We start from the raw sequence: 18,844 nt of genomic DNA, 5'->3' as shown, positions 1-18,844 counted from the left end.
ATTCTCTGAATATGCATTTGTATATGTGTGTGTTGATGTGTATTTTATATGGATGTGTATTTCTATATGTATATTTTTGTATTCGTATATGTGTGTGTATATATATATTTGTATGTGCCTGTGTATGCATTTCTACATGTCATTCTCCAAATACGCATGCATGTCTGAGTAACTATGTGTGGACAGTTTTCCCAGCTGCACTGCAAGGCCCCTCCCGGGCCACACAGGCCACACTGCACGTCCCTCCACACTCAGGTCCCGGGTAGGTTTCACGACCCCGTACATCCCCACTGCAGGTTCTGAGGTTCCTGAGGCAGAAAACATCTGATTCAGGCTCTGGCTTTCACAGAGCCAGCCAAGTGCTCTCGGTGTTGCAAGGTGGTAACATTAAAAAAACAGAGCTGTAGGGAGGCTGCAGGCTGACGGCAGCTTCCACAGACAAGGATGGAAGAGGAACCGTGACGGAAGATGGGGCTCCAGACGCAGACACGAGAAGACGGGGAGTTCAGGTGTGTGGTGTCTCACCTCACACGCATCCTGGCCACACCTGCCTCTCCCCTCCACACCCAGCTCTCCCCAGAAACCTCCGGGCTGTGCAAAGTTTATCCCCTGCGTTGATGACTGTCAAACATCATGACTGTAGCACAGCATGGACGGAGGCCACAGACACGAGAAAAACGAGTGTCTTAGGCACTCAGCGGAGTGTGTGTTCAAATGTACCTACAGCCACTAAAATTCGATGAACAAAACGGATTGGGAGTTTGGGACTGACAGGTTCACACAGCTGTATTTAAAATAAAATGCCTTTCCATTAAAACAACATAAAGAAGAAGTCAAGTGGCTTGGCAAAGTTCACACAGCCAGGAAATTATAGAATTAGAACTAAAAATCCTGTTTTTTTTTTAGGTCAAAGGATGATTTTATTTTTAACTTTTATATTGGGGTACAGTTGATTAACAATGTTGTGTTGGTTTCAGGTGTACAGCAAAGTGACTCAGTGACACATATATGTGTATCTATTCTTTTTCAAATTCTTTTCCCATTCAGGTTACTACAGAACTAAAATCCATTATTTTAACTCTAAACTCTACGATTCTCTTTTTCCCCAGGACCACTATGTAACCAAAAACAGGTTTTCTCAGCTACAGACCTACATGCTCCAGCATGTCTGGTCTCTAAACTTGTGTCATTCTGAGATGAGACACTTTGTTACAATTTTCACAGTCAAATGAATTTGTTGAGATGATATGATATTAGGCTCAAAAATATTCTAAAATGTTGTCTTGTAGTCAATAAAAAGTAAGGTATAAAAAAAAATGTTTCTGGACTTCCCTGGAGGTCCAGCAGTAAAGAATCCACCTTCCGGGCTTCCCTGGTGGCACAGAGAGTCCGCCTGCCGATGCAGGGGACACGGGTTCGTGCCCCGGTCCGGGAAGATCCCACATGCCACGGAGCGGCTGCGCCCGTGAGCCATGGCCGCTGAGCCTGCGCGTCCAGAGCCTGTGCTCTGCAATGGGAGAGGCCACAGCAGTGAGAGGCCCACGTACCGCAAAAAAAAAAAAAAAAAAAAAAAAAAAGAATCCACCTTCCGACGCAGGGGACGTGGGTTCGATCCCTGGTTGGGCAACTAAGATCCCACATGCCACGTGGCACGGCCAAAATAAATGAAAACATTTTTTTTAATTTGAAAAACGTTTCTGAAGAGCATGCCACGGTGCCGTTCAGAAGTCACCCAGAAGAAACACAGGCTTTTTGGTTGTCACGTGGACATAAGGTCTGGCATTTAGAGAAAACGCACGCACTTCCCTGGTGATGTGTTTCCTTGATCGCCCAAGTTAGTGGGACGAAGCTGGACCAGTGAGCTCTGTCAGTGCCTGCAGCGCAGGACAGACCCGTGCATCCAGGGCACCTGGCCGATGTGAGGCTGGTTGAAAGGGACAGCGGCCTCCAAGCAGCCGGACAACCAGCCTGCACATGCGTCTGACACCCGTTTCCTCGGGAGACGAGTCTGTGTCGCATTCCTCAAATCCTGGCAGCCATGCACTTTGCTGTCATGAGTCGAACGCAGTGGCAGTGACAATGTCGTACAACGTCCAAGGGCCTATGCTCAGAAAGACCCCGGAGCTTCCGGTTTTCAGAACTCTGTCTCTCTGGGCACAGCCAGCTTCACTAGAGAAGGCTGGCAGTTCTGAGATCACTATTTTGGTGAGGAGACCGCACGTGGGGATCTGGTCGACCAGCTCAGCTGAGGCCAGGCGACGGGCAGGACCAGTTTCCCGCCACAGGAGAAAGCCACCCTGGACGTCTGGCCCTGGCTGACCCGTCAGACAACGGCGACCCAGGTGCAACCCCACGGGAGGACCAGAGTGACGACTGCCCAAAATGCAAGCACGACGGTTATTTTCATAGCAGCACTGCTGACGACAGCCAAGACTCGGGAGGCACCTAAGTGCCCAAAGACAGAGGAGTGGATAAGGATGTGGTGCATGTATACCATGGAATATTACTCAGCCAGGAAAAAGAACGAACTAATGCCGTTTGCAGCAACGTGGACGGACCTAGAGATCACTATACTTCGTGAAATAAGCCAGGCAAATACTATAGGATATCACTTATATGTGGAATCTGAAAAATACAACCAACTAGTGAATATAACAAAAAAGAAGCCGACTCACAGGTACAGAGAACAAACACGTGGTTCCCAGAGAGGAGAGGAAAGGGGGGAGGGGCAGGATAGGGGGAGGGAAGTAAAGAGGAACAAGCTATTATGCATAAAATAAACAAGCTAGAAGGACATATGTACAGCACGGGGACACAGCCAATATTTTATAATACCTACAAATGGAGTATAATGTTTAAAAGTTGGGAATCGCTATATTGTCTACCTGTACCTTATATAATATTGCACATCCACTGTACTTCAATAAATATAAATAAAAAATAAAAAAGGAGACGGTTATTTTGAGCCACTAGGATGGGGGAGTGGTCTGTGCACGCTGAAACGGTCAAGTCCAGGCTAGAGAGCTCCACCTCCTGGGACAAACTGGCAGCCACTAGACATGCCCTTCCAAGGTCAAAATCCATTGGAAAATGCCCCACATCACAGAGCAGGGGCATTTGAAGGGGATATGGGGTCAGCAGGAATTATGGCCTGAATCTGGGGGTGTTAACCCGCAGCGACTTCCCGGCTTCCACCTGGTGAGTTGAGGGTAACATTATATAATAAAAGGAAGCTGGTGGTGGTTGTTACTTCCTTATGATGGTCTTTGATTCCTTGGACGTTGACAGCAGAGAAAACAGCCAGGAGGCTCGGGTCAGCCAGACATTGGAACAGCTGCACCGACTCTGGATGTCACCCCGCTGGGGCAGAACAGCCGGACTCATCCGTGTTCATGTTCGCTGGGGCACCCGTGGTCCGGTTCGTGGTGACCTGAGCTGAAGGGCAACCCCTCCCCGATCTCCTTGAGGCTGTACCTATTCCATCCGCCCCACTCCGTGTTACGTATTTCCTAACGAGAATGTACAAGACAGGACATGTGCAGCAATGACGCAGCCCTGGGGACCTGCCAACACGGATCGTCATTGCATACAAGCTCTGCTGACAGATTCTAGCAGAAACTCACTGACCCCGAGCAACAGTGAGGATGCTCCGGGCACAGCACGAGTTCAAGGTGAGCTGGGAAATCATCACAGTCATCTGAGCAAGGTCTGGGCGGAAATAGCATCGTTGGGGAAAACATATTTTTAAAGCAACAGCAAGGACATCGCTGCCATGCACACAGCTGCCCACCCACCGTGTTCCAGAAGCGTCTAGCCCATCCTGGGGTTCATCGAAGCTGTGTGAGGGCTACAGCCCCACGGAGGCTGGACCCAAAAAAAACTCCCGGGGTCCCTGCCCACGACTAAGCCCACGATAAACTGAGATGCTGAGAATAATCACGCCGGTTTCTTTTTTTTTTTTTTTTCAAGGTGGACCATTTTCTTAAAAAGGCTTTTATTGAATCTGTAACGATATGACTCCTGTTTTATGTTTTGGTTTTTTAGCCACAAGGCCTGTGGGATCTTAGTTCCCTGACCAGGGATGGAACCCACATCCCCTGGATTGGAAGGCGGAGTCTTAACCACTGGACCACCTGGGAAGTCCCTGGTTTCCATTTTTTAAGCAAAATGTCCTAGACAGCTCCCTGGGTAGCAGATCTAACTGCAACAATATTGACTGAACGTCTGGCGGGTGCTGAGGGAGAGATTTTAAAGGTTCGCCCACGTCGCTGCACTTGTATTTTTTAAATGGATAAAGGGACGATGTCATGTCAGGGCTTCACATGGTCATCCTCGTTAGTGACCCTCCGTGAAAACAGCAGCCTTTGCGAACTGACACACAGGAAAAGAAGCCGTAAAAAATATCTGCTAGGGACTGCCCTGGAGGTCCAGTGGTTGGGACTCCACGCTTCCACTGCAGGGGGCACGGGTTCGATCCCTGGTCTGGGCACTAAAATCCCACAAAGCTGCACAGTGCACCCCCAAAAACATCTGCTCGTTGGTGGATGGATTTGACTGGTGAGTGGACACACGTCTGTGGCCTGGAATATCTCAGCGTCGCAGGTGGCTTCTACACTTTGTACTTGTGTTTTTTAAAAATTTTTCGGCTGTGCCACACAGCTTGTGGGATCTTAGCTCCCCGACCAGGTATCGAACCCGAACCCTGGCAGTGAAAGCACGGAGTTTTAACCAGTGCACTGCCAGGAAATTCCCCCACTGTTTTTACTTCTATAGATAATTTTTGCCTTGCATAGAAAAGCCAAGCCACTCGTCTGGAGGATGTTTCCAATCCAAAGAAAACGTATACGTTTTGTATCCAAGAAACGATAACGTGTACTGTTTGCACTTGCCTGCCGGGATGTGGGCAGACTCTCTGCACAGTTTTCGTGCTTTTCTAATGGATACTGGCCTGTGATGCTTGTTCGTGGAGATGTATCAAATGTCTTCTTTGCCTGTATATTTCCATGCTTAGGTATTTCTAACGTTTATTTTTTTCCCTGTCTACTTCCACACATAGCGACGCACCGTGAAAAGTAAATGGCGTGAATGATATGTATATTATTATTCAAAATAAAGTCTTTCACTTAAAAATAAACCATGTGTTATTCCTTATAGAGAGGGAAAAAAAATAGATGTGTCCCAATCAGGAGAGGATGAGAGAGAGTTATTTGCTTTATGGGGGAAAAGAGAGGGGCAGGGAATGAGAGAGAGAAAGAGAGAGAGAAAGACAGACAAAGAGAGAGAGAGACAGAGAGAGATAAAGACACAGAGAGAGAGAGAGAGAGAGAGAGAGAGAGAGGGAGAGGGAGAGAGAGAGAGGGAGAGAGGGAGAGAGGGAGAGAGGGAGAGAGACAGAGAGACAGAGAGACAGGGAGAGAGGGAGAGAGGGAGAGAGGGAGAGAGGGAGAGAGAGGGAGAGAGAGGGAGAGAGAGGAGGAGAGGGGGAGAGAGAGGGGGAGAGGGGGAGAGAGAGGGGGAGAGGGGGAGAGAGAGGGGGAGAGGGGGAGAGAGAGGGGGAGAGGGGGAGAGAGAGGGGGAGAGGGGGAGAGAGAGGGGGAGAGGGGGAGAGAGAGGGGGAGAGGGGGAGAGAGAGGGGGAGAGGGGGAGAGAGAGGGAGAGAGAGGGAGACAGAGAGAGAAGGGTATATTCTAGCTGGTGCCCAATGGCTACATGAAGGTTTAAGTCCAGAACACGAGGAACATCTTAGAAAACTCTTGCAGACAACCCACCATCAGTCCAGGGCTGACCACGAAACCCACCTCCAGAGCTGGGGTCTGCCGCAACTTTGGAATCCAGAGACTATACCATCAGTGGAACTAAAAATGCAAAAGTAAAGACGTCTGGAAGCAGGCAACCAAGGCAGTCAACAGAGGAATGCAAAAATGTTCAGAAAGAAGGATAGAAGATTCTGCAAAGGGATGAGGATTCTGAATCCACCTACAGAACGCGACCAGGAAAGGAGGTGTCCATGTGTCTCAGGGAAAATCTATAGCTGGAGGGAAGCCTGTGATCTGAGGCAGGACTGGGAGTGGCCATGAACCCAGGTGTTTGTCAGCCCAGCAGGACCCGGGTGCTGGGGTTCAGTGCTTAGGGGTACTGAACATGGTCACATCCTGGGCCAGTGAAAATGTCGAGCTTCAAAGAGCACGAGTGTGTCCCAAATCATGCTTAAGCCAATGGAGAAAACACTGACTAGAGCATCATGTGGACAGGTCCACAGGTCACCCTCGTACTGTGTTTCCAATACTGTCATCGCCCTGTCACCACAGAGGACAGAGCACCCCACGCCCCATGGCCACGGCAGAGAATCCACCACTTACTGAGGATGTTTCCCCAACGAGCAACTATTCGCACTAGAAATACCCCCTGGGGACCCGCTATAAGCACAGCCAGGACACCTGGGGCCAGGAGATCGGAAACGCCCAGCTCTGTTAAGAGCTCCTGTGTTGCACTGTTTCCAAAAAGACATCAAAGTAAGGCAGCAGGAGCGTGCATCCTCTCGGCGAGGGTGCATCAAAAACAGAATCTCCCTCCCACCCAGAAAACCCTTCTGAAAAGGAGACAATTTTATCATTGACTCACTGTGAAAGCAGAGGACAATCAAAGAAATTGCAAAGACGGGAGGACATGTCACCCTCTTATACAGCAAAGTGGCTGAAACCCATCCCATTCACAGTCTGAGGATAAAACTGCTCCACCATCAAAAAGTCTATATATAATAGACGCTGGAGAGGGCGTGGAGAAAAGTCTATATATAATAGACGCTGGAGAGGGCGTGGAGAAAAGGGAGCCTCCTACACTGTCGGTGGGAATGTAAGTTGGTGCAGCCACTATGGAGAACAGGATGGAGGTTCCTTAGAAAACTAAAAATAGAGCTACCAGAGCTACCAGCTCCAGCAATCACACTCCTGGGCACATATCTGGACAAAACTCTGGTTCGAAAAGACACACGCACCCCAATGTTCACAGCAGTGCTGTTTACAATAGCTAAGACATGGAAGCAACCTAAGTGTCCCTCAAGAGAGGAACAGATAAACAAGATGTGGTACATAGATACAATGGAATATTACTGAGCCATAAAAAAAAGAATGACATAACACCATTTGCAGCAAGATGGTTGGACCTAGAGATGATCATACTGAGTGAAGTAAGTCAGACGGAGAAAGACAAATATCATATGATATCACGTCTATGTGGAATCTAGAAAAACAGCAGAGATGAACTTATGTGCAAAGCAGATACAGACACACAGATGTAGAGAAGAAACTTATAGTTACCAAGGGGGGAAGGCGGGGGATGCATTGAGAGATTGGGATCGACACGTACACACTGCTACATTTAAAACGCATAACCAACGAGGACCTACTGGAGAGCACAGGGAACTCTACTTACTGCCCTATAATGGCCTATACGGGAAAAGAATCTAAGAAAGGGTGCGTACGTGTATCACTGATGCCCTTTGCTGGACACATGAAACTAACACAACATTGTAAATCAACTGTACTCCAATAAAAATTTTTAAAAAAAGAGCTCCTGAATTAAATGCTGGATGCATTTGGGTAATTAGAAAACCACTGCATCTTTGGACCCACTTCCTGGATGCTCAGCAAGGGCTTTGGAAGGAGGAGGCCCTTGAACAGGGACACGGGATGGGCAGCCTCCTGTACTCCTGTGGCACTTATGGAAGCCGGGTCAATCACGCCCAACAGCCCTGCGAGCTCCACCACCAGCAGAGGAGCGTCCAAGTGTCTTCTGCTCCCAAAGGCAGGAGGAGCACCCCGGAAAGCACGACACAGCGGGAAACGGTTCCCTCGGGGAGACACAAACCCCGGGAGAGAAACAGAAGGCGCTGACGGTGGTCCACACATATTCACATCCAACCCTCCAAGGATAAAGGCACCCACGGTGCGTCACCAGTCTCCCAAGAGACACATCCGTCGCCTCCTTCTCGGAGGAAACGCCGAGCACATAAATAAGGAAAGGATTCGGGCATCTGCGCCCCTCCCCCGAGAACTGGGCCCCGACTCCCTGCTTTCTTGACCCCCCTGTCGGTGCCAAGGCCATGGCGGCCACTGCTGGGAAGACTGGCTCTAAGTGTACCTGGTCCCTGGTTCTCCATGCTGACTCAGGATACGAATTCACGAACGAATGAAGAACTATACCGAAAACTGGGCTCCTACGTACCTGGCCGGGCAAGCATCTTTGTGATTTCTCAGGGTTACCACGGACATTGATTTGGAAGGAAAAACATAATTTTTAGTAATTCTTGATCTTGAGAAATATATCCACGTGTGTTATGGGGACAACTCCTACAAGGCTAAAACTGAAGTCCTGAGGGCTGGTGACAAATCTACCCGAGTTCTGGCACAGGGATGGGAAACGAGATAAATCCGTACGGATGTGAATAAGTGATAAATACTGACCAGCTCGGCAGGACGCAATCATGCTTGGGTTGGATAAATCCTCAGCTTCTCTCCCGAGTTCCCCACAGCCAGAGAGAGGCGGTCTGGTTCTATTTATGTCATGCTAGCGAGGGCAGAAATATTCCGCGTCTGAAACACCAACGTTTGCAAAATCCTGATCGCTCTCTTCAGGAATAAAATTTAGAAATGCAAAGCACGGAGTCTAGCTAGACGTGGCCCTTGGACGTCTTCTCTGTGGGACGCAGCTGGGGCTGTTTTCCATGAGAGTTGATGGGTGAACAGGAGTTTGTCCTATTAACCCAACTCCTCTGAACCCATCACCTTGGGGCGGGGGTGGGGTGGGGGGGTCGGTAGTTAATATCCCAGAGGAGGGTCCCAGGCATATCGTTTTCAGAAACTCGGCAGACCCTCCTGGACACCAACAGTACCATCGACAGGGCTCCCCTCTGAGAAGTCCTGTACTTGGGAAGCCCATTGGCACCTGCTGACTCAGAATCTCCCCAATATCGGTCCCTTCAGAACTATCGTTTGAACACAGCAAAGATAGACCCTCGTGTACAAACCAAGCCACGAGATGAATGAGAAAATCCTTCGCTTCCCCCACATCAGCTAAGTCTGCCCCGAGCCCCGGGCACACTGCGCTGGTAATGAATCCATTCTCAGTCTGGACCGGACCCTCCTGGCTAACCCCTGGCCCGAGAGGCATTTATCCCTGGAGCCGTCCACCCATCCTGGGTACCAAGGGGGATGCCCCTTCCTAAGTCCAGGGGGTGCCGACACCTCTGTGGTCCCGTGGCATCTCCGAGAGACACAGAGGCTCTGCCAAGGAGGGATCCCCTTTTTGAGGGACCCGACAGCCTTCCTGCCCAGCACCGTGGGGAGCGGGCATCCATTACGGGCACCAGTATAACCTCCGCCCCAGGGCACATCGTTCCTGGAAGTTGCTGTCTGAACCCACAGAAGCTGTTACTTCCAAGTCCTACAGAACCGGGCTCCTCCCTACAGGGACCCAGGTGGGGGGGGGGGGGGGGTTCCGAGAAGCACCGTCCTAAGTCTGCAGAAGAAACCGCCCCAGAGGCAAGAATGTGCCCAACCCGGCCAACAATTTGAAAGATAAAGGGTACCACACGACAGGAGCAAACACCACGTGTGACTTCAGCCAATCGTCCTGTAGTAACTGGACTCCCATTTCCGACTCTGGGAAATGGCGGTTCGGAGGAGTCCGGGCTGGGAAATTCCATGCGTGGCGTTTAATTTAATCACACCTAATGACGCCGTCTTCTCTTCACACGACCCTGTGTCACACTGTAAGAGGCATTTTCTAGGGTCAGGCATTTCACAGAATAAGTCTTTGTTTAACGTTTGTCTCCTTGGCTAGAGAATGATTTGCATGAGGTCAAGGGCTCTTGTTTATGGCTGTATGGTTCCTGCGTGTGAATCACCGAGACGATGGGTGTGGTGGGCAGAATAATGTTCCCCAAAATGTTGTTTTAATCTGTGGAACCTGTGACTATGCCACCTGACCTGGCAAAAGGGAGTCTGCAGATATGATTACATTAATGACCTTGACCTGGGGCACTGACCCTGGGTGAGCCCAGTGTAATTTCACAGTCCTTTATAGCAGGGAGGCAGGGGGTCAGACTCAGAGAAGGAGGTGTGAGGACAGAAGCAGAGGTTGGAGGGAGAGGGCGATGTGAAGGTGCTGTGGTGCTCGCTCCGAAGATGCAGGAAGGGGCCATGAGCTAAGGAATCTGGACAACAAAGCTGGAACAGTAAGGAAATGGATTTTCCCAAGAGCCAGTGTCCTTTAGGGGCTCAGGAATCCCACACCGGTTCTGTCGCCTTGAGGTGCCTCTGGGGCACTGACCAAAAACAAGAGGTGCTGAGCTCAGAGGAAAGATCTGCATGAAGGAGTTAAATCTGGGCTGAAGGTCAGCCAACGTGCGGATGAGATTCTCTGCAGAAAGAAGAGAGAGGGTGTGAAAAGAGGGTCCAGCGGCAAGCCTCCCAGGTCCAAATGCAACTCTGTCCTGGTTTCCAGAGGAACGTTATCTGCCTGAGAGCCACGCATGCGGGGTTTAAAATCTGCAGAGAAAAGGAACACGGGACCATCGTAGGATGACTGGAGTCATCTCAAAACTCAAGGGCACTACAGATAAATGCTGGAGACGGTGTGGAGAGAAGGGAACACTCCTACACTGTTGGTGAGAACGGAAGCTGGTGCAGCCACTATAGAGAACAGTATGGAGGGTCCTTAAAAAATTAAAATTGAGCTACCATATGCTCCAACAATCCCACTCCTGGGCATATATCCAGAGAAAACCATAATGTGAAAATATCCATGCACCCCAATGTTCATAGCAGCACTATTTACAGTAGCCAAGACATGGAAGCAACCTAAGTGTCCATGGACAGATGAATGGATAAAGAAGATGTGGCACATATATATATATATATATATGTATATATAATGGAATATTACTCAGCCCTAAAAAAGAATGAAATAATGCCATTTGCAGCAACATGGATAGACCTGGAGATTATCACACTAAGTGAACTAAGTCAGACAGAGAAAGACAAATATCATATGATAGCGCTTATATGTGGAATCTAAAAAATTATACAAATGAAGTTATTTATAAAACAGACTCGCAGACATAGAGAACAAACTTATGGCTACCAAAGGAAAAAGGGTCGGGGGGAGGGATAAATTAGGAGTTTGGGATTAACAGATACACACTACTATATATAAAATAAATAAACAACAAGGACCTACTGTAGAGCACAGGGAACTATATTCACCATCTTGTAATAACCTATAATGGAAAAGAATCTGAAATAGCACATATATATGTGTATATGTGTGTGTGTGTGTGTGTGTGTATCACTGAGTCACTTTGCTGTACACCTGAAACACAACATTGTAAATTAACTACACTTCAAGTAAAAAAAAAAGAGCAAAACAGTCAACAGAGCATTGTATATAAACTAAATAAAATTACTTAAAGTGCTTTCCCTTTAAAAAACAACAACAAATTGGGCTTCCCTGGTGGCGCAGTGGTTGGGAGTCCACCTGCCAATGCAGGGGACACGGGTTCGAGCCCTGGTCCAGGAAGATCCCACATGTCGCGGAGCAACTAAGCCCGTGCACCACAACTACTGAGCCTGTGCTCCAGAGCCCGCGAGCCACAACTACTGAGCCCGTGAACCACAACTACTGAAGCCTGCGCACCTAGAGCCCATGCTCCGCAGCAAGAGAAGCCACAATGAGAAGCCCGTGCACCGCAATGAAGACCCGACGCAGCCAAAAATAAACAAATAAAATGAATAAATTTATTTTTAAAAAAACCCCAGCAACTTAAGGGCGAGGGTGAGTAATGGAGAACACATTGATGTCTTGCCTACGGTATTCTCCCCAGAGAGCTCTCTCCACTGCAGCAAATATTTCTCACTAAAATTCTGTTGACCCAAAGCGGAGATCTGTTGGAGAAAGGCATCAGATTTGGGATACATCATTTTCCCTACTTCCTGGCAGATGGAAGGCTGTACTGGAACTGCAGAAAAGACCCTCAGCGGATATTCAGTTCTGTTGTGCCTGTGTCTATAAGATCTCAGGAATCCTGCACGATGGCAGCATACGGGGCACGCGCTGCCGTTACCGATTCCTGCGGGTGTTAAATATAATGTGGAAAGAAGGTGTGTGGCTCCACACGTCTCCACGGCCCCTCCCTGTAACCCACCTGGACACGTGGCCATCTATAATGTTTTCTTTCTAATCAAGGAGGACACAGACAAACGCCCACCAAAGGAACCCCACCCCAGGGCTGAGGATCCCAGGTGGCCATGGCCTTGGAAAGCATTTATCTCTGCAAAGAGGTCTAAGGCATAATCATTTTGGCGAACTTGAAAGATACCAACCAAGCGTACATTAAATTCATTCTGAACCTTCCCAGAAGAACTGCCAGCAATAACGACACGCAGAGTCCTTTCCCGAGCTAAGTAGAGGGAAATGGTATTAGTTGTAGGTGTTTCATAGGTACCCACACATCAGGAATAAAGACACAGACCTACTAGAGAATGGACTTGAGGATATGGGGAGGGGGAAGGGTGAGCTGTGACAAAGCGAGAGAGAGGCATGGACATATATACACTACCAAACGTAAGGTAGATAGCTAGTGGGAAGCAGCTGCATAGCACAGGGAGATCAGCTCGGTGCTTTGTGACCGCCTGGAGGGGTGGGAAAGGGAGGGTGGGAGGGAGGGAGACGCAAGAGGGAAGAGATATGGGAACATATGTATGTGTATAACTGATTCACTTTGTTATAAAGCAAAAACTAACACACCATTGTAAAGCAATTATACTCCAATAAAGAAGTTAAAAAAAAAAAAAGCCACAGATGCATACGTGTAGCTTTGGAGACACAGTTTATATCCCATGCATTTCCCTTAAGTGGGAATTTCTAATTAAACAAGTGGATTGAACACGGTATCTCTATCTGACCTTGACCCTGACCGCCAACCCCATTAGTATTACGGGAGAAAGATAGAATACGCAAGACAAAGAGAAAGGTGAGGAAATGACAACAAGCAGATCTCGGGAGCCAGAATCAGATGGACAGTGTCACAGCCTCAGGAGGAGGAACGACGCTCCCTCGCCTTGAGATGTGTCCCCGGCATTACGCGTAGGGTCCCTCAGAAAAAGGGGCACCAGCAAAAGGGAGTTCGGAGAAGGGATTAGCGAAAGGATGTTTAGATGCGAAAATGACCCTGGATTATCCATGGCAGGCTCCGTATAACCACGAGGGTCCTAGTTTTCTCTGCCATCCAAAATACGAATACTTTGGGACTTCCCTGGCCGTCCAGTGGTTAGGACTCAGCGCCTTCACTGCCGTGGCCCTGGGTTCAATCCCTGGTTGGAGAGCTAAGATCCCACAAGCCACGGGGTGCGACCAAAATAAATAAATGAACCCATGAAATTGCTTAAAAACACTGGAAAAGAGTAAATCTTAGAAACAGAATAAAAGACATTAAAAAAACCCAAAATACAAATAATTTGACAAATGTTCTATCTATCTGGGGAAAAAGTATAGTGGCTGTAACTCACTGTTTACGTCTATTCCTTTTACTGTATTAATTAATTAATTTAATTATCTTTGGCCACGCTGTGTGGCAGGCGGGATCTTAGTTCCCCAACCAGGGATTGAACCCGTGCCCCCTGCATTGGGAGCACAGAGCGTTCATCACTGGACCGCCAGGGACGTCTCTACTGGATCAATTTAACTATTTACCTCCTTTATATACTGGATTCTCCACATCTGAAAGCAGTGTGTTAAATTCTACCAGCAAAAATGTTTTCCAGGAGGCTTACAGTAGTTTTCGTTCTCTATATTTATTGTTTGGAGATGTTAAACACTGTGTTTCTCTGTGGAGAGTTTGGACGAACTTTTATGAAACAAGTTGACTGTAGCAGCGGGAGACAGAAAGAGGCAGGGAAAAGGGCAGGAAAGTGAGAAAGCAGACGTGTTTCCAACGCTCTTAAGAGCTCAGTGCGGCTGACAACAGGGCTCTGGGTGGTCTGCGGTCAGGGGGCGGGTGGAAGGCAGGGGGAGGGGAGACGTGGACTCCACATGTACGTTTGAAGAGTGCTGGCTGTAAGGATGATGTCAAGAGACAGTTGGGCGTGATGGTCTGGAGCCCAGATAATGACTGTCATGGAAACACGCTGAGGCTTTAATAACATAACCCTTGTGACAACACCCAGCCCTTTGCGTGTCCCTCATACATCTTAGCCCAAGTGGACCTGTCCAAGTTATCAAATCCACAGGACACATCATCACACTTTACATCGTTTCAAAGCAACATCCTAAAATTGATTATTCTGAGGACGAAAGCCAAACGCATCAGTGGAACCAAACAGGGGCAATAATTGCAACATATATTTCCTTGGGAAGCCCGCTTTCCCAAGGGACCGCTAGAGCGCGTGTCTGTGTCTGAATTAACCTCTGGATTTCACCAGAACTCACCGTTATTGACCAGTACGTGCAGTGGGATTTTCTTCATCTTGAACCTCTGGACGAACTGCTGAATGGACCTCATGGACGCCAGGTCACAATACAGAAATTCCACTGGAGAAAAAGACAAAAACGCGTGGTTATCCTCCAATTTACCACAGATGCTAAGACGATTTCTAAAGAGGTTAACTTCTATCCCTCCTGGGAAGTAACACCGGATTAGAGAAAAGAGGAAGGTCCATTGTGGGCAACATACGCTAAGAAGACCCTCTGTGAGTTACGTCCTTGACGATGCCCTCTTTTTGAGTGTGGGTGGGACTGTGTCCTCTCATACGGCCAAGATCCTGGGATGTCACCCCTATGACTGTATTTCATTACATAATATTCCCTCTTGCAAGCAAACTAGAGGAAGAGAGATTCTCCTGCTGTTCTGCAAGAAATAAGTTGCCTCGTTGGGAGAGGGCCATGGGGCAAGACCCTCAGGGCAGCTCCTGGGAGCTGAGAACAGCTCCCACTCAAGAGCCAGCAGGACAGTCAGAACCTCAGACCTACAACCTTAAGGGACTGAGTTCATCCAACAACCACGTGAGCTCAGAAGACGATCCTGCGGTCCAGAGGGGAACTTAGGCCAGACAACCCTTCTGAGTGGAAGGCAGTTTTCTGGGTCATTCTGCAGCACTGTTGTCCTTACACTGTCGCAGCTGGCTCTGCTGAAGGATCGCGTTGGGTCTCCCCAGGCCCAGCTCTTGGTAAGAGGCTCACAGGGATATCTGTGGTCCCAGGACCCAGGAACAGAGGGGAGTACGGTTTCCATATCCTAAGGACCAGCACCTACTGTGCCACACATCTCAGGGGGGAGACATGCCTGCAGGATTTTGCTGGTTTGTGGTTTCTGTAGGAAGTTTTAAATATAATTACACCTGAGATCCAGCAAAAGTACTAGCTTGGGAAGGAACATATTTTGCAACACATGTCAGTGTTCACTCAGAAGAGACATTTTAAGATAATCTTGAGCATGGAGAATGGAACCTCTGTGGGCCAAGTCACACAGCCACTGAGGACAAGCGAGTGTATATATTTATTAAAGTATTTTCCCTAAAAATTTATAGCGGGAGTTGGGGTGGGCATGCTCCTGGATCAGAGTCACTCAGCGTGGCCTACGGACAGGCACCATCCTGTGATCTGCTGGTTACTAGGCTGCCAGAGGACACGTTCAGAAATCGAGGATGCGTTTTATTTATTAAAAAAAAAAAAATCCACAGTCATTTTATGTTTGCTGAATCCAGTCATTAAAAAAAAAAAGCAACACTGGGCACTACCGTTTTGCATGTCTCTTACATGTATTTTTTCTCGTAATTCCTGTCTATTCTGTCTCCAATGGCATCAGGCTGTGACAGACTGGGGACAAGGGAGCTTTGCCACAGGGCGTGTGAAAGTTCTGCTCTAGAACACGGTGCCACCTGGACAGGCATTCCTGACCCACTGTTCTAACGTTCGCCTGAAACGCTCCCAGGAATGTGGGGAAAAAAAAAAAAAAGAGGAAAACTCCCACTACTGCTAATACTCGAACCCACGGTAAAAGGATGGGTGGACCCACACACACAGCTTCCAGAAACAGAGCACTGTAACTGGATCTTTGAAACGTCCGAAGATGAATTTTCCCTGCTCCTTGGGGAAAAGGGGTCAGAAATGACCAGAAACATGAGGACTGATGTTCCAGGCTGAGAGCGCTGCTTTGTGAAGGAGCTACTGGGTTTTGCTTCTTCTCTGCCCATTCTTGTCATTAGCGCCCACTTTCTACATCCTTTGAGGAGCTGCCCCCCACCCCTCACCTCTCCAGCAGCATCACTGGCAGGATGATGGGGTGACACTGCACAGGGAATGTGAGCCCTCCAATCCAGCCCTACCGCTGAGAGGACCAGACTGTTCCCTGCGGACCAGGAGGCTTTAAGCGCTCCATCCCTGAGAAAAGAAACGCCCAAGACAAGCTGCAAACTGTGAGGTCTGCCCCCCGTCGAGCCGAAGCACCAGGATTGATCACTGACGGGATATGGGGACTCATGCATGCTAGGGGCTCACCTAAAACCCAAGTAGGGGCTGCATCCCCCCAACAACGCATACAGTGAGAGGGGACGGGGTAACTGACACGGCAGGGCTCCTGGCAGGGAGAAGGAGACACAAGTGACATTTTTCATTGTACCTGTGATGCCGTCACGAACACCTTCACTTCTATCTGGATAATGAGAGAAATGAAGGTTGCGATGTTTTGAGAAGGGTCAAGATACCCGTTAGGAAATAAGAAACAGAACGTCTGCCATGCAGAGGACTGGCACATAGGAGGTACACCAGTTGTCTGGGTAGCAAAACAGGAAACCCAGGAAGCAGGTAGGGGTGCAGTTGGAAAGGGTAAGCGTGAACCCCAAGGGGGCTGGTCAGGATGCAAAACCAAGATGGTAGCCTCGTATGGGAAGACCACACTCAGCGTTCTCCTGCCTATTTCACTATAGAGCTTTTTAAAGCAGGGATTGAAAATTAAAAGGCTAAAAAGGAGAAATCAAGCAGGGCTGGCCCTACTGACATAAGGTGGGGAGGATTCAGGACTAAAGTATCAATGGGGCAACGTGCATCGTTATCTGTGGGTCCAACGCCCAGTCAATTTGAAGTCACGATCGTCACGTGCCGTGTTCTCAGAATAACACAATATCGCAGTCTGTGTCTCAGGAACCCTTGGGAATGCGGGGAGAAGGGCACAGAACCAAAATGGTTATGGGAGAAATGAGTGTACGTCTTTGAGCATCTGACAGATCGACAGACCAAAAAAAAAAAGAAAAAAAGACAGAAACAAAGACCCAGAGAAGACTGTGGATAATATATTTGACAAGGTTGAAAATGCAAATTTACAAACAGGGACGACTCTATCGTAGGAAGAAGATTTTAAAATGATAGGTGTGTGCTTCTAACGATATTAATAATATGCTAGATTTACGAGTCAAATATGAACATCTCAAGGAAATGAATGCTTTTCTGAGAAAAATGCTGATTGTTACGACCTAATCAAGGAAATTAGGACTGATCAGAGCAACGAATATGGGAGAAAGAGAAAAATTAATGAAAGAATGACATCCAGAAACGGCGGGGACGGTGTCCATGGTATTTTAGCAAATTTTGTCTGACTTTCAAAAAATAGATAATCCCACCTCTATTGACTGATTTAGAACACGTGGGCGGGGGGAAAAGCCTGAGTTGATTCTTTTTATGAAGTGTGCCTTGTTCTGATACAAAAATCTGCAAAGAAATAGCACCAGAAGGAGAGGGGAGTTCACATCAATACTCAGAGAAGGAAAAAATCACGAACAAAAATGTAAATTAAAACATTTCCACTGGGATAAACATAAGCACGTACGAGAAAAACACAAGATGGTTTTTAGAGAGGCTGCCTGTTCAGAGATGATTTCTGCCGTGAAAGGGCTCCTAGCATTGGTTCTGTGCATCTCACCATAACCACTACCCGCCCTGGAACCTAACAGGGGTAACTTTAGGGCCACCAAGACCCTGAAAGGCTGAGAGGCACCGTTTATGATGAAGGGGGTTCAGGTGAACATGAGGGCAGCTTTCAAATATCCCGACACCAAACACAGCCCCCGTACACGGGGCCAGTGGGTCCCGGAGAATCTGCCCCCCCTTCTCCCCAACGGGGAACAGCAGACACTGTCTGGGTCCATCACAGACGAATTCGGGGAGCTGCCGGCTGCTACATCCGTGCCAGGCAGGGATGCAGCTTCCGGAGTCCTGGCCCTGTCTTCACTGCAGACAGCGGAATAGGGGCCCCCAGAGGACCAGGATGCACCCAGGAGAACAACTTGGTTATCACAGCCTGCCTCCCACCTTTCCCTGTATTTCTCTATGTAAAAGACAGAGGGGAAAGAGCACCCATAAAGCGATATGAAAAGGACAAACAACCTCATGAAAAAATGGACAAGAGACACGAGCAGGCACGCCCCAGGAGAAGAAAACTGAATGCCAAATACACACCCTAAAAGACACGCCATCTCAACAGCAAGTGGGAAATGCAGATGAAAACCAGCAGACGTCCCTTCACAGCCACCAAGGTGGCAAAAACACCAGACCTCGCGTTATCAAGGTTGCTGAGGACACAGAACACAGCAGTACGTGTATGCATTGCTCTTTGGAATATAAACTGGTCCAGATCTTTGGAAAAGAGTGTAATGTTACACAATCATTTTGAATATGCGTGTAGCATTGGACTGAGCAATTCCACGCCTAGGCGTATATACCCTAGAAAATGTCTCACCCCTGTCCACCAGGTGATGTGTATAAGAACATTTGTATGCGCATCGTTGCTATGGGCAGA

At 48.3% G+C, this 18,844-nt stretch overlaps 1 protein-coding gene across 1 annotated transcript in view; it reads right to left on the bottom strand.

Moving 5' to 3' along the window:
- Nucleotides 1-18,844, bottom strand: part of LOC101337417 (polyprenol dehydrogenase) — a 327,160-nt gene that overhangs the window by 169,980 nt on the left and 138,336 nt on the right. Inside the window, exon 4 of the mRNA XM_033849920.2 lies at nucleotides 14,485-14,586. Coding sequence (XP_033705811.1) covers nucleotides 14,485-14,586 — 102 coding nt within the window. The remainder of the gene's footprint in view (nucleotides 1-14,484; nucleotides 14,587-18,844) is intronic.

The sequence above is a fragment of the Tursiops truncatus genome, chromosome X (assembly GCF_011762595.2).
Source record: "Tursiops truncatus isolate mTurTru1 chromosome X, mTurTru1.mat.Y, whole genome shotgun sequence".
Classification (NCBI taxonomy): Eukaryota; Metazoa; Chordata; class Mammalia; order Artiodactyla; family Delphinidae; genus Tursiops; species Tursiops truncatus.
Note: the sequence above shows the minus strand (reverse complement) of the source record. Positions and strands in the feature narration are given on the sequence as shown.